Here is an 11699-nt window from a genome sequence, read left to right as displayed (position 1 = left end):
CTCTTTACAAAAAAAAATAAGTAATGCAATAACAGTAAGAAAAAATGTACTCCGGAAGGCTTGAAGGTTCTTCTTGGTCAATGACCATGCCAGTCCTTAAAATAATTGATAGTCATTCTGGCAACCACATGATGTCTTGTAGTGATAAGCTCCTGTCCAAAGTCTCCTTCTGCCGTTGTTATTGCAAGGAAGAGGTGACAGAGTCTTGTATACGTTGTCAATGTGACCCAGGTAGTAGTCAGCTGATCCAGGTCACATCTCTGTGAGCTCGGTGCAGGTGACGATGCGGAGGGTGATGGAGCCAGGCATCTCGTCGGCCATGGCTCTGCCTCTTTTCCTTAGCTGGAGCCTCTGGGGTTTGGTGGAGTCTTTTAACGAGCCTGTCAGAACCACCTGGCCCAGGAACTGGTCCTTCACAGCGTTACTATTCCACACCTGGGGAAGAGGACAAGTAGGGAGGGGCAGACCAGGTAAGACCAAAGCATGAAAACTACACTAACACTAAGGACATCAAATGTACCAATTCATGAATCACTTTATCTTTAGTTCCCATTGGTATTCATGGCATTTGACACCTCTATATCTTACCTCCACAGTGATTGGCTTCCTGGGCTTCTTTCTGTAGAAGATGGCTCTGGTCTCAAACACCGGGTCCAGGGTGTCTGCCTTAACTGTTGACCGGACTGAGCGGCCCTCACAGGACACAATCACATATGGATCTGCACCTGCACAATGACACAGTATGAACCAGCCATAAGGTCATGCTGAGTAAACTCTGATAATGTCTACTTCTGACTTGTGTTTCCCTGTAATGTATAGTATTCATTTGAGGTTGTGGAGCGTTCCCTAACCCCCTGTGCCGTCCTGGTTCTCCAGCCCCTCTGCTCCGTGGATGTAGATCTGGGACACAGCATGGGGGTAGCCAGTGACTGCACTCCAACACCTCATCCTGGGCTTGTGTTCTGTTAGCTCTCTGAGAGACAAAGAGAGATCATCACATACCTTTAAAGTACTGCTAAAAACTGCATCGACATCATACTAAAGTGTGTCATTACATCTAAATTGGGGCTCTTAGCTATGCCACAGGTCTAGTTCCAGTACCTGCATCCTGAGTCTACATCAGTGTAAACGCGCAGCATGAACTCTCCCAGAATCTCCGGTTTTAAGGTGGAGGGGATGATGATGTAGCGACCCTTGGGGAGCGTGACCCTCATGAACACCGTGCGGGCGTTGATGTACTTCGACGTTTGCACGTTCGTCTGGGTGATGATGTTATGCATGCGGTACTTTCTGTTTAGTTCCACCTTAAATCAGAAGAAACCATTTCTCACCATGATTGTTCCGCCAATGTTTGTTATTTCAGCTGGAACAGATTGAAACGCTAAATCATTGGTAACACTTCATTTTAATTAAGGGGTCCTTATTACAGTGTGCTTACATATGCAATTACACTGTAACAAGTATTGTAGTTAATTGTAATAATTCATAGTTACACTGTAGTAACAACATGTACCTGGTGGTAATTGCAGTCTGTGATTACAACGAATGTTTGTTACCATAGCATCCCAATGCACCATATTTCAGCCTGCACAAACCACATGATAAACAATATTTTAAATTGTTAAATCATTTAATTGTGCATTTGACAATGGGTCAAGAACACACTTCTCCAGCTTACCAATGACCATCGAAGGTGAGCATTTGCCCAATGTATGGCATCATGTCAAAATTGTGAACATAGTGCCCCATGGTGACGGTGGGGTTATGGTATGGGCTGGCATAAGCTATGGACGACGAACACAATTGCATTTTATCGATGGCAATTTGAATGCACAAGGTCCCGAGGCCCATTCTCGTGCCGTTCATCTGCCGCCATCACCTCATGTTTCAGCATGATAATGCACGGCCCCGTGTCGCAAGGATCTGTACAAAATTCCTGGAAGCTGAAAATGTCCCAGTTCTTCCAAGGCCTGCATGCTCACCAGACATGTCACCCATTGAGCATGTTTGGGATGCTCTGGATGGACTTGTACGACAGCGTGTTCCAGTTCCGGCCAATATCCAGCAACTTCACACAGGCATTGAAGAGTGGGACAACATTCCACAGGCCACAATCAACAGCCTGATCAACTACAGTATATGAGAAGGAGATGTCTCGCTGCATGAAACAAATGGTGGTCCCACCAGATACTGACTGGTTTAATGATCCACGCTCCTACTTTTTTTAAAGGTACTGTATCAGTGACCAACAGATGCATTTCTGTATTCCCAGTCATGTGAAATCCATAGATTGGGGGCCTTATGAATTTATTTCAATTGACTGTTTTCCTTATATGAACTGTAACTCAGTAAAATATTTTTAAATATTGCATGTTGCATTTATATTGTTGTCCAGTATAGTTACTATGTACAGAATAGACTTCCCATGCAATCTGTACATTTTGGGGGAATTAGCTAGCACACCACCTAATTGTCTATTCTTGACTAACTAGCTAGCTAACTACCTAAAGCTGGCAAATATGCTATGATCACTATTCACTAGCTAACTAGATAGCCAACATTATCTGGGCTCGATGGTCTTATCTTCCATGAACCTTGTCCTCAGGGTAGCCGTACCCTAAGGGTATTACGTGAGACTCACCCAGCATGTTAACGTTAGCTTGCCGGCGAACTACTTGTGTCGACACAAGCACTATTATTGCTAGCTGGATAACACAACAACTAGCTAGGTAGCTAACTAGGCCTAACTAGCTACAGTGCCTTCAGAAGGTATTCATACCCCTTGACTTATTCCACATTTTGTTGTGTTACAGCCTGATTTCAAAATGTATTAATCATCTACACACAATACCCCGTAATGGCAAAGTAAAAACATGATTTTAGAATTTTTTGGAAATGTATTGAAAATGAAATACAGAAATATCTCATTTACATAAGTATTCACAGCCGAGGCAATACTTGTAGACGCAGCTGGGGGTCTTTCTGGGTAAATCTCTAAGAGCTTTCCACACCTGGATGAATGATTGTTGATCATTGCTAGACAACCATTTTCAGGTCTTGGCATAGATTTTCAAGTAGTTTTAAGTCAAAACTGTAACTCCGCCAATCAGGAATATTCACTGTCTTCTTGGTAAGCACCTCGTGTAGATTTGGCCTTGTATTTTAGGTTATTTTCTTGCTGAAAGGTGAATTCGTCTTCCAGAGTCTGGTGGAAAGCAGACTGAACCAGGTTTTCTTCTAGGATTTTGCCTGTGCTTAGCTCCATTCTGTTTCTTTTTAATCCTGAAAACCTCCCCAGTCCTTAACGAATACAAGCATACTCATAACATGATGCAGCCACCACTATGCTTAAAATGTGTTTTATTGGATTTGTCCCAAACATAACACTTTGTATTCAGGACAAAAAGTTTATTGTTTTGCCACATTTTCTGCAGTATTACTTTAGTTCCTTGTTGCTAACAGAATGCATGTTTTTTTACATTTTATTCTGTACAAGCTTCCTTTTTCTCCCTCTGTCAATTAGGTTAGTATTGTGGAGTAACTACAATGTTATTGATCCATCCTCAGTTTTCTCCTATCACAGCCATTAAACTCTGTAACAGTTTTAAAGTCACCGTTGGCCTGCTTGTGAAATCCCTGAGTGGTTTCCTTCCTCTCCTGCAACTGAGTTAGGAAGGATACCTGTATCTTTGTAGTGACTGGGTGTATTGAAGGCCATCCAAAGTGTAATTAATAACCTTGCCATGCTCAATGGGACATTCAATGTCTGTTTTAAATATTTTACCCATCTACCAATAGGTGCCCTTTGTAAAGCATTGGAAAACCTCCCTGTGGTTGAATCTGTGTTTGAAATTCACTGCTCGACTGAGGGAGCTTACAGATAATTGTACGTGTGGGGTACAGAGATTAGTTAATCATTAAAAATCATATTAAACACTATTGTTGCACACAGTGTCTATACAACTTATTATGTGACTTGTAAGCAACATTTTACTCCTGAACTGATTTAAGCTTGCCATAACAAAGAGGTTGAATACTTATTGACTCGAGACATTTCAGCTTTTCACTTTTGTAATTAATTTATAAAAATGTTGAAAAAACATAATTACACTTTGACATTATGGGGTATTGTGTGTGGACCAGTGACAAAAAAAAAGCAAATTAATACATTTTAAATTCAGGCTGTGTTAAGGGAATTTTTATCAATGATGACTAATTATGTATACATTTCAATCAGGACTGACTAATCAGAATACTATCATGTTACTGTATATGTACTAATCCAAATACTATTATGTTACTGTATATGTACTAATCAGAATACTATTATGTTGCTGTATATGTATGAGTTTTAATTATTGATCCCAGTACTGAATCTAATGTGTGTGAATGAATCAAGGATTAGAACAATGACGATCTGTTCCTGGGTAGGAATGAATGAACGATATCTTCAGACTGGCTAGAATGCTTATCTACACGAGAAGACCTTGGCTCGTAAATTATATTAAATTGGTAGTGAGACGGATGTGGGAAGGCTTGAGATACAGCCTTTGTACTGGAACGGAGATGGCACGGGTTGGTGCTGAAACTATTGACGAAATTTTCAGTTTATAACCTGTGGTAAACTGTATCGTATTCAGTACTCTCGTGAATAAACTCTGCTGATTGACTTTAAGACTGGGCTCTGTCCATTATTATAGAATAAGGGTCTTACAAATCCTTATGAATTGACAGAGTGTTTAATTTTAATTGGGTATTAAAACATAGAGCAATTTAATTCCTTAACAGGCTGTAACACAACAAAATGCGGAAAAAGTCAAGGGTGTGAATACTTTCTGAAGGCACTGTATACTATATATGCCTAAACTAAAGAAATTATGATGATAAGTGGGGGTAATGTAGAGAATTTTAGCAAATTTATAAAAATGAAAACTTAATATCACATTTACATAAGTATTCAGACCCTTTACTCAGTACTTTGTTGAAGCATCTTTGTCAGTGTTTACATCCTTGAGTCTTTTTGGGTATTACGCTACAAGCTTAGCACACCTGTATTTGGGGAGTTTCTCCCATTCTTCTCTACAGATCCTCTCAAGCTCTGTCAGGTTGGATGGGGAGCGTCTGGCTGGGCCACTCAAGGACATTCAGAGAACTTGTCCCAAAGCCACTCCTGCGTTGTCCTGTCTGTGTGCTTAGGGTCATTGTCCTGTTGGAAGGTGAACCTTCGCCCCAGTCTGAGGCCTCTCTGTACTTTGCTCTGTTCATCTTTCCCTCAATCCTGACTAGTCTTCCAGTCCCTGATGTTGAAAAACATCCCCACAGTGTGATACTGCCACCACCATACCTCAGCTTAGGGATGGTGCCAGGTTTCCTCCAGACATGACGCTTGGCATTCTGACCAAATAGTTCAATCTTGGTTTCATCAGACTAGAGAACCTTGTTGCTCATGGTCTGAAAGTCCTTTAGGTGCCTTTTGGCAAACTTCAAGCGGGCTGTCATGTGCCTTTTACTTAGGAGTGGCTTGCGTCTAGCCACTCTACCATAAAGGCCTGATTGGTGGAGTGCTGCAGAGACGTTTGTCCTTCTGGAAGGCTCTCCCATCTCCACAAAGGAACTCTGGAGCTCTGTCAGAGCAACCATTGGGTTCTTGGTCACCTCCCAAGATTGCTCAGTTTGGCCGGGCGGCCAGGTCTAGGAAAAGTCTTGGTGGTTCCAAACTTCTTCCATTTAAGAATGATGGAGGCCACTGTGTTCTTGGGGACCTTCAATGCTGCAGAAATGTTTTGGTACCCTTCCCCAGATCTGTGCCTCGACACAATCCTGTCTCGGAGCTCTACAGACCTGTCTCGGAGCTCTACGGACAATCCCTTCCACCTCATGGCTTGATTTTTCCGCTGACATGCACTGTCAACTGTGGGACCTTATATAGACAGGTGTGTGCCTTTCCAAATCATGTCCAATCACTTGAATTTACAACAGATGGGCTCCAATCAAGTTGTAGAAACATCTCAAGGATGATCAATGGAAACAGGATGCACCTGAGCTCAATACTGAGTCTCATAGCAACGGATCTGAATACTTATGTAAATATGGTATTCCTGGGTTTTTTTGTATACATTTGCAAACATTTTTAAAAACCTGTTTTCGCTTTGTCATCATGGGGTATTTTGTGGAGCTTGATGAGGGAAAACATGTTGTTTAATCAATTTTAGAATAAAGTTGTCATGTAACAAAATATGGAGGTCTGAATACTTCCCGAATACACTGTGAGTACACATTAACTACAAGATACGCTTCATTTTAAGTAGCTAAATCCTGTCCATGTATTACATGTACTCTGTGGTGTACTTGTGGGTTTAGCTTCTCACTTGGATGGCAAGGAGGATCAGGTTTTCATAATCGGTAATGTACACAGTAATTATAAGTACTTTATTTATTATAATCTGGGATGACACCCATATGATAGACCCCAGTCAGTGAGGTTGACCTATATCTTATCTGTTTTAGTAAACTCAATCAAGTTACAATTAACTGCAATACTTGTTACAGTGTAAGTACACATGTAATTACACTGTAATAAGGACCCCTTAAAAGGAAGTGTTACCGAGTGATTACAGGTCTCGTAGGAAGTTCTTGTCCCAGGCATGAACTGGCCAATGTGGCTATTATAGGTAATGTCTACCCATTATTGTAAACACCCACTGGCTGATTTGCTGTTTGTTCAACGGATGAAGAGAGAAAAGGGAAATGCCATTGATTTAGCCAAATTCTTGTACAGATGGGGAAGCCAAACATGTAGCACAGAGAACTTCTCCTCTAAAATAAACTGCAGTTGGACCAACGCCCCACGCCCCAGACATACACCCTGTCCTTTGGACAAACCCTCACTGACCCAGTCTCTCACCCCAGTCCCACTGCAGTCAATCTAAGAGGGTGTTAATATGAACTACCTTGAAGACGGCGAAGCCAAGGGTGAGGTTCTCTCCTTGGCCGATACGTCTGTGGATCTTCATGTCTCTCTGCTGTAGGGAGATCAGAACCTCATCCATCTCCTTGGTCATGTCAAACAGGTACTGGGGGTTCTGTAGGAAGGTCTGCTTGTAGTTCATGCAGCCACCACAGCGGTTGTGCAGGGGCTCTGAATGTTTGGTCCAACTCCCGAAATGCACCACTTCGTGCCATGTCTTGTGGATGGTGAGCAGAGAGGTGTTGATGAGATGACACACATCTGCATCCGTGAAGTACTTACACCAGTCTGTAAACGCCATCCTATAGAGATAACACAGAGAAAGAGACACAAATTAAGACTGGTAGATATCATAAAACTTCAATCAAACGCAGTCCCTTTTGATAGCTGGGCAACAGCACACATTTCAGCAAATCAACACCGTTTTCAAATAAACGCTGGGTCTAAATGAATTGTTTACTAGGTTTCCATGGATTATCATTATTTTTTTTAGGTTTAATGTTTTATTTGTTACAATAAATAATTCAGGGAATTTATATTCTGCACTGTTCAACCAATCCAGTAACTGTGGAGGAGTTAAGATGGAGTGTCGCCTTGTTAACGTTCCAAAGTGGAAAACGTGTCACAGGCTCTTTTTCCATTTCACCTGAAAACTGTAACATCCGGTTATTGAGGACTCGGCAGAGGCTCGTGAACATCAGGCACAACTCTGATGTAACTTTTTCTCAAAGTTGCCGGGATGTCACGTGTCACACTACTTATATCAGCACACTCGCAACAACCTAAGCATTACAAACAGTGTAGTTATTCCTCCGCAAGGCAATCAAACAAGCTAAGCGTCAGTATAGAGACAAAGTAGAGTCGCAATTCAACAGCAGGGTATGTGGCAGGGTCTACAGTCAATCACAGACTACAAAAAGAAAACCAGCCCTGTCGCGGACACCAATTTCTTGCTCCCAGACAAACTAAACAACTTCTTTGCTCGCTTTGAGGGCAATACAGTGCCACCGACACGGCCCGCTACCAAGACCTGCGGGCTCTCCTTCACCGCAGCCAACGTGAGTAAAACATTTAAATGTGTTAAACCTCGCAAGGCTGCCGGCCCAGACAGCATCCCTAGCCTCGTCCTCAGGGCATGCGCAGACCAGCTGGCTGGTGTGTTTACGGATATATTCAATCAATTCCTATCCCAGTCTGCTGTTCCCACATGCTTCAAGAGGGCCTACCATTGTTCCTGTTCCCAAGAAAGCTAAGGTAACTGAGCTAAACGACACTCATTTCCGTCATCATGAAGTGCTTTGAGAGACTAGTCAAGTACAATATCACCTTCACCCTACCTGACACCATAGACCCACTTCAATTTGCTTACCGCCCCAATAGGTCCACAGACGACGCAATTGCAATCACACTGCACACTGCCCTAACCCATCTGGACAAGAGGAATACCTATGTAAGAATGCTGTTCATCAACTACAGCTCATCCTCCAAACTCATCATTAAGCTTGAGACCCTGGGTCTCGACCCCGCCCTGTGCAACTGGGTCCTGGACTTTCTGACAGGACGCCCCCAGGTGGTGAGGGTAGGAAACAACATCTCCACCCCGCTGATCCTTTTAAGATCCTCGGCATACACATCACAGACAAACTGAAATGGTCCACCCATACAGACAGCGTGGTGAAGAAGGCGCAACAGTGCCTCTTCAACCTCAGGAGGCTGAAGAAATTTGGCTTCTCACCAAAAACTCTCACAAACGTTTACAGATGCACAATCGAGTGCATTCTGCCGGGCTGTATCACCACCTGGTACGGCAACTGCTCCGCCCACAAACGTAAACCACTCCAGAGGGTAGTGAGGTCTGCACAACACATCATCGGGGGAAAACTACCTGCCCTTCCAGGACACCTACACCATCCGATGTCACAGGCAGGCCAAAAAGATCATCAAGGACAACAACCACCCGAGCCACTGCCTGTTCACCCCGCTATCATCCAGAAGGCGAAGGTCAGTACAGGTGCATCAAAGTTGGGAACGAGAGACTGAAAAACAGCTTCCATCTCAAGGCCATCAGACTGTTAAACAGCCATCACTAACATTGATGAGTGGCTGCCGTCAACATACTGCCTCAAATCTCTAGTCACTTTAATAATTCAAAATTGCATGTAATAAATGTATCACTAGTCACTTTACACTTCACATCCATATATGTACATATTCTTATTCATTCCTTTACACTTGTGTGTAAAAGGTAGTTGTTGTGAAATTGTTAGATTACTTGTTAGATATTACTGCATGGTCGGAACTAGACGCAACAGACCCCTTGAAATCGGTCAATCGCCCTCTAGTGACAAAAGTAAAAACTGACAAAACCACAAAAAAATATAGATTTTTGAAGAAATAGAGGCATACTGAGACAAAAAAACGTGATACAGTGTATAAATGATAACACATTAGTGCAGGAAATTAAGAATTTTTATAAAATGATGGAAGTGAATGCTGGTATTAAACAATTAACTATGGCAAATGAGAAAAAGCTGTGTGATTTAAGGAAGTAGACGCCTGGCTCAAATAGAAGCCTGTCTCTAAAAAGTGCCTGTTGTGTTGATTTAAGCAAATAAACTCCCCGGGCTATTAATTGAAATTTTACGGTAGATAAACCACTATCTCATGTGCTGAACAGAAGAGATAAGTCTTTAATTGTTTTGTTTACACTCACCAGAACTCCCCATCGTTTTCTACTGTGATGCCAAGCTTATCCCTCTCCATGCTGCCAACCCTTTCCCATTCTGCTGAGCTGAAGTGAGGAGGGGGAGAGACAACAGGAAAGAGGGAAAATGAAATAATGAGTTGATGTGTTCACTTGGGCACTGAAGTGTGGAGAGGTTGAACTGCATGTGAGCGGGGAGGATAAAGGCTCCATGTCCTCCACACCTGTCACTCCAGGCTCCTTTCCACTCAGTCTTTCCCCAGGGGTTTCTCATGCGGATCAGGGGGATGGTCTTGTTCTGGAAGTAGGCCATCAGACCGTGGCCCAACCGTACTTTCTTCACTGCAGTCACTGAGTAGGCATGGCCCTTCACTAGCCCGCACGCCATCCAAGCCTCGATTTCAGAAGGAGACGCCTAAGAGTGTGACAAACACATTAGTCAGTCACTTCCCACTGGGCACACACTGGTTGAATAAATGTTGTTTCCGCATAATTTGTCAACATATTGTGACATGGAATCAATGTGGAAAATACATTGGATTTAAAAAAAAGTTATCAACCAGTACGGTTTTTAATCTAATTTCAAACAGGCTTGTAAACATTGAAATTGGGGTGCGACTTAAAGTGGTCCTATGGACAGATACTCAAATCTCCGCTGTGGAGCTTTACAGCTCCTTCAGGGTTTATCTTTGGTCTCTTTGTTGCCTCTCTGATTAATGCCCTCCTTGCCTGGTCCATGAGTTTTAGTGGGCGGCCCTCTTTTGGCAGGTTTGTTGTAGTGCCATATTCTTTAAATATTTTAATAATGGATTCAATGGTGCTCCGTGGGATGTTCAAAGATTCTGATATTTTTTTATAACCCAACCCTGATCTGTAGTTCTCCACAACTTTGTCCCTGACCTGTTTGGAGACCTCCTTGGTCTTCATAATGCCGCTTGCTTGGTGGTGCCCCTTGCTTAGTGGTGTTGCAGATTCTGGGGCCTTTCAGAACAGGTGTATATATACTGAGATCGTGTGACAGATCATGTGACACTTACATTGCACACAGGTGGGCTTTTTTTTTAACAAAATAGGAAAAATGCCAAGCGGGATGAATACTTTTGCAAGGCACTGTATACACTCATTCATCCATGGTTGATTGGCGCTTTGGAAGTTTAGAAGTAGTTACCATTAGCCCTATAAATAGAATGCCAAATTCACAATATTAATAATACACTTTTTCAGTTTAAAGTCAATGTATTTAAGTTGAAGATGTACCATAATTTCAATGTTTACAACGCTGGTTGAAATGAGAAACTGTACTGGTTGATGACTTTTTTCAAATCCAATGTATTTTCCACGTTGATTCCACATCACAATACGTTGAAACAACATTGATTTAATCAGTGTTTGCCCAGTGTGTTCTGTCCCTGTGACAGTTACCTGTGACTATATACAGTGTGCTGACCAATTGAAAACGATCAATTGAGAAGACAGACCTTGATGGAGCAGCTGATGATTCCACCCCTGTCGTAGACTTTGAGCAAGTCCTCAAACAGGTTGTCTATTTTCTCCTGGTCTTTGTGGAAAACTTCAGCCTCCAGGTTAATGGCCTCTGTCACAGCTCCACTGAAATCAACAACCGCATCACCAGTGTTGCCCCCATCCAGCGACTCATAGCAGCCAGAGAGCCTGGAGACAAGAGGAGAGAGAGGAGAGACAGAAGAGGACACAGAGAGGTCAGAGGGCAAAAAAAAGGGGAGTTGAAAGGAGGGTTGAGTAATGTTTAGAGTATACTGACTTGGCATAGGCTTTTTCAAGCAGCGCACTCCAGAACTCGTTGTTGAGTTTGGAGTGGCAGTAGATGAGCTCTCTGTTGATGGTGGGCAGGCGATCATCCACCACCACATCCACCCACTCCCCAAACACCCAGAACTGGAAGTGGAAGATGCCAGCGTAGTTCTCCGGGTGCTTAGAGTCCCATTCCTGCTCCTTCCAGTCAGGGATGACCTGTCAACACACAGGGCTTCACAGTGAACCACATGTCTA

At 42.8% G+C, this 11699-nt stretch overlaps 1 protein-coding gene across 2 annotated transcripts in view; it reads right to left on the bottom strand.

Moving 5' to 3' along the window:
- LOC110534030 (calpain-5) overlaps nucleotides 1–11699 on the bottom strand; it is a 35318-nt gene that overhangs the window by 2383 nt on the left and 21236 nt on the right. For both annotated transcript variants that reach the window (XM_021618664.2, XM_021618665.2), the window contains exons 4-12: nucleotides 11452–11660; nucleotides 11150–11342; nucleotides 9896–10086; nucleotides 9681–9758; nucleotides 6951–7269; nucleotides 1102–1304; nucleotides 852–973; nucleotides 589–725; nucleotides 1–435 (exon numbers count right to left, since the gene is read on the bottom strand). The exon at nucleotides 1–435 is cut by the window's left edge and continues 2383 nt beyond it. In XM_021618664.2, the coding sequence (XP_021474339.2) occupies nucleotides 253–435; nucleotides 589–725; nucleotides 852–973; nucleotides 1102–1304; nucleotides 6951–7269; nucleotides 9681–9758; nucleotides 9896–10086; nucleotides 11150–11342; nucleotides 11452–11660 (1635 nt within the window). In that variant the 3' untranslated portion in view covers nucleotides 1–252. The remainder of the gene's footprint in view (nucleotides 436–588; nucleotides 726–851; nucleotides 974–1101; nucleotides 1305–6950; nucleotides 7270–9680; nucleotides 9759–9895; nucleotides 10087–11149; nucleotides 11343–11451; nucleotides 11661–11699) is intronic.

This window comes from Oncorhynchus mykiss, chromosome 10, assembly GCF_013265735.2.
Source record: "Oncorhynchus mykiss isolate Arlee chromosome 10, USDA_OmykA_1.1, whole genome shotgun sequence".
NCBI lineage: Eukaryota > Metazoa > Chordata > Actinopteri > Salmoniformes > Salmonidae > Oncorhynchus > Oncorhynchus mykiss.
This window is presented reverse-complemented; position numbering and strand designations above follow the sequence as displayed.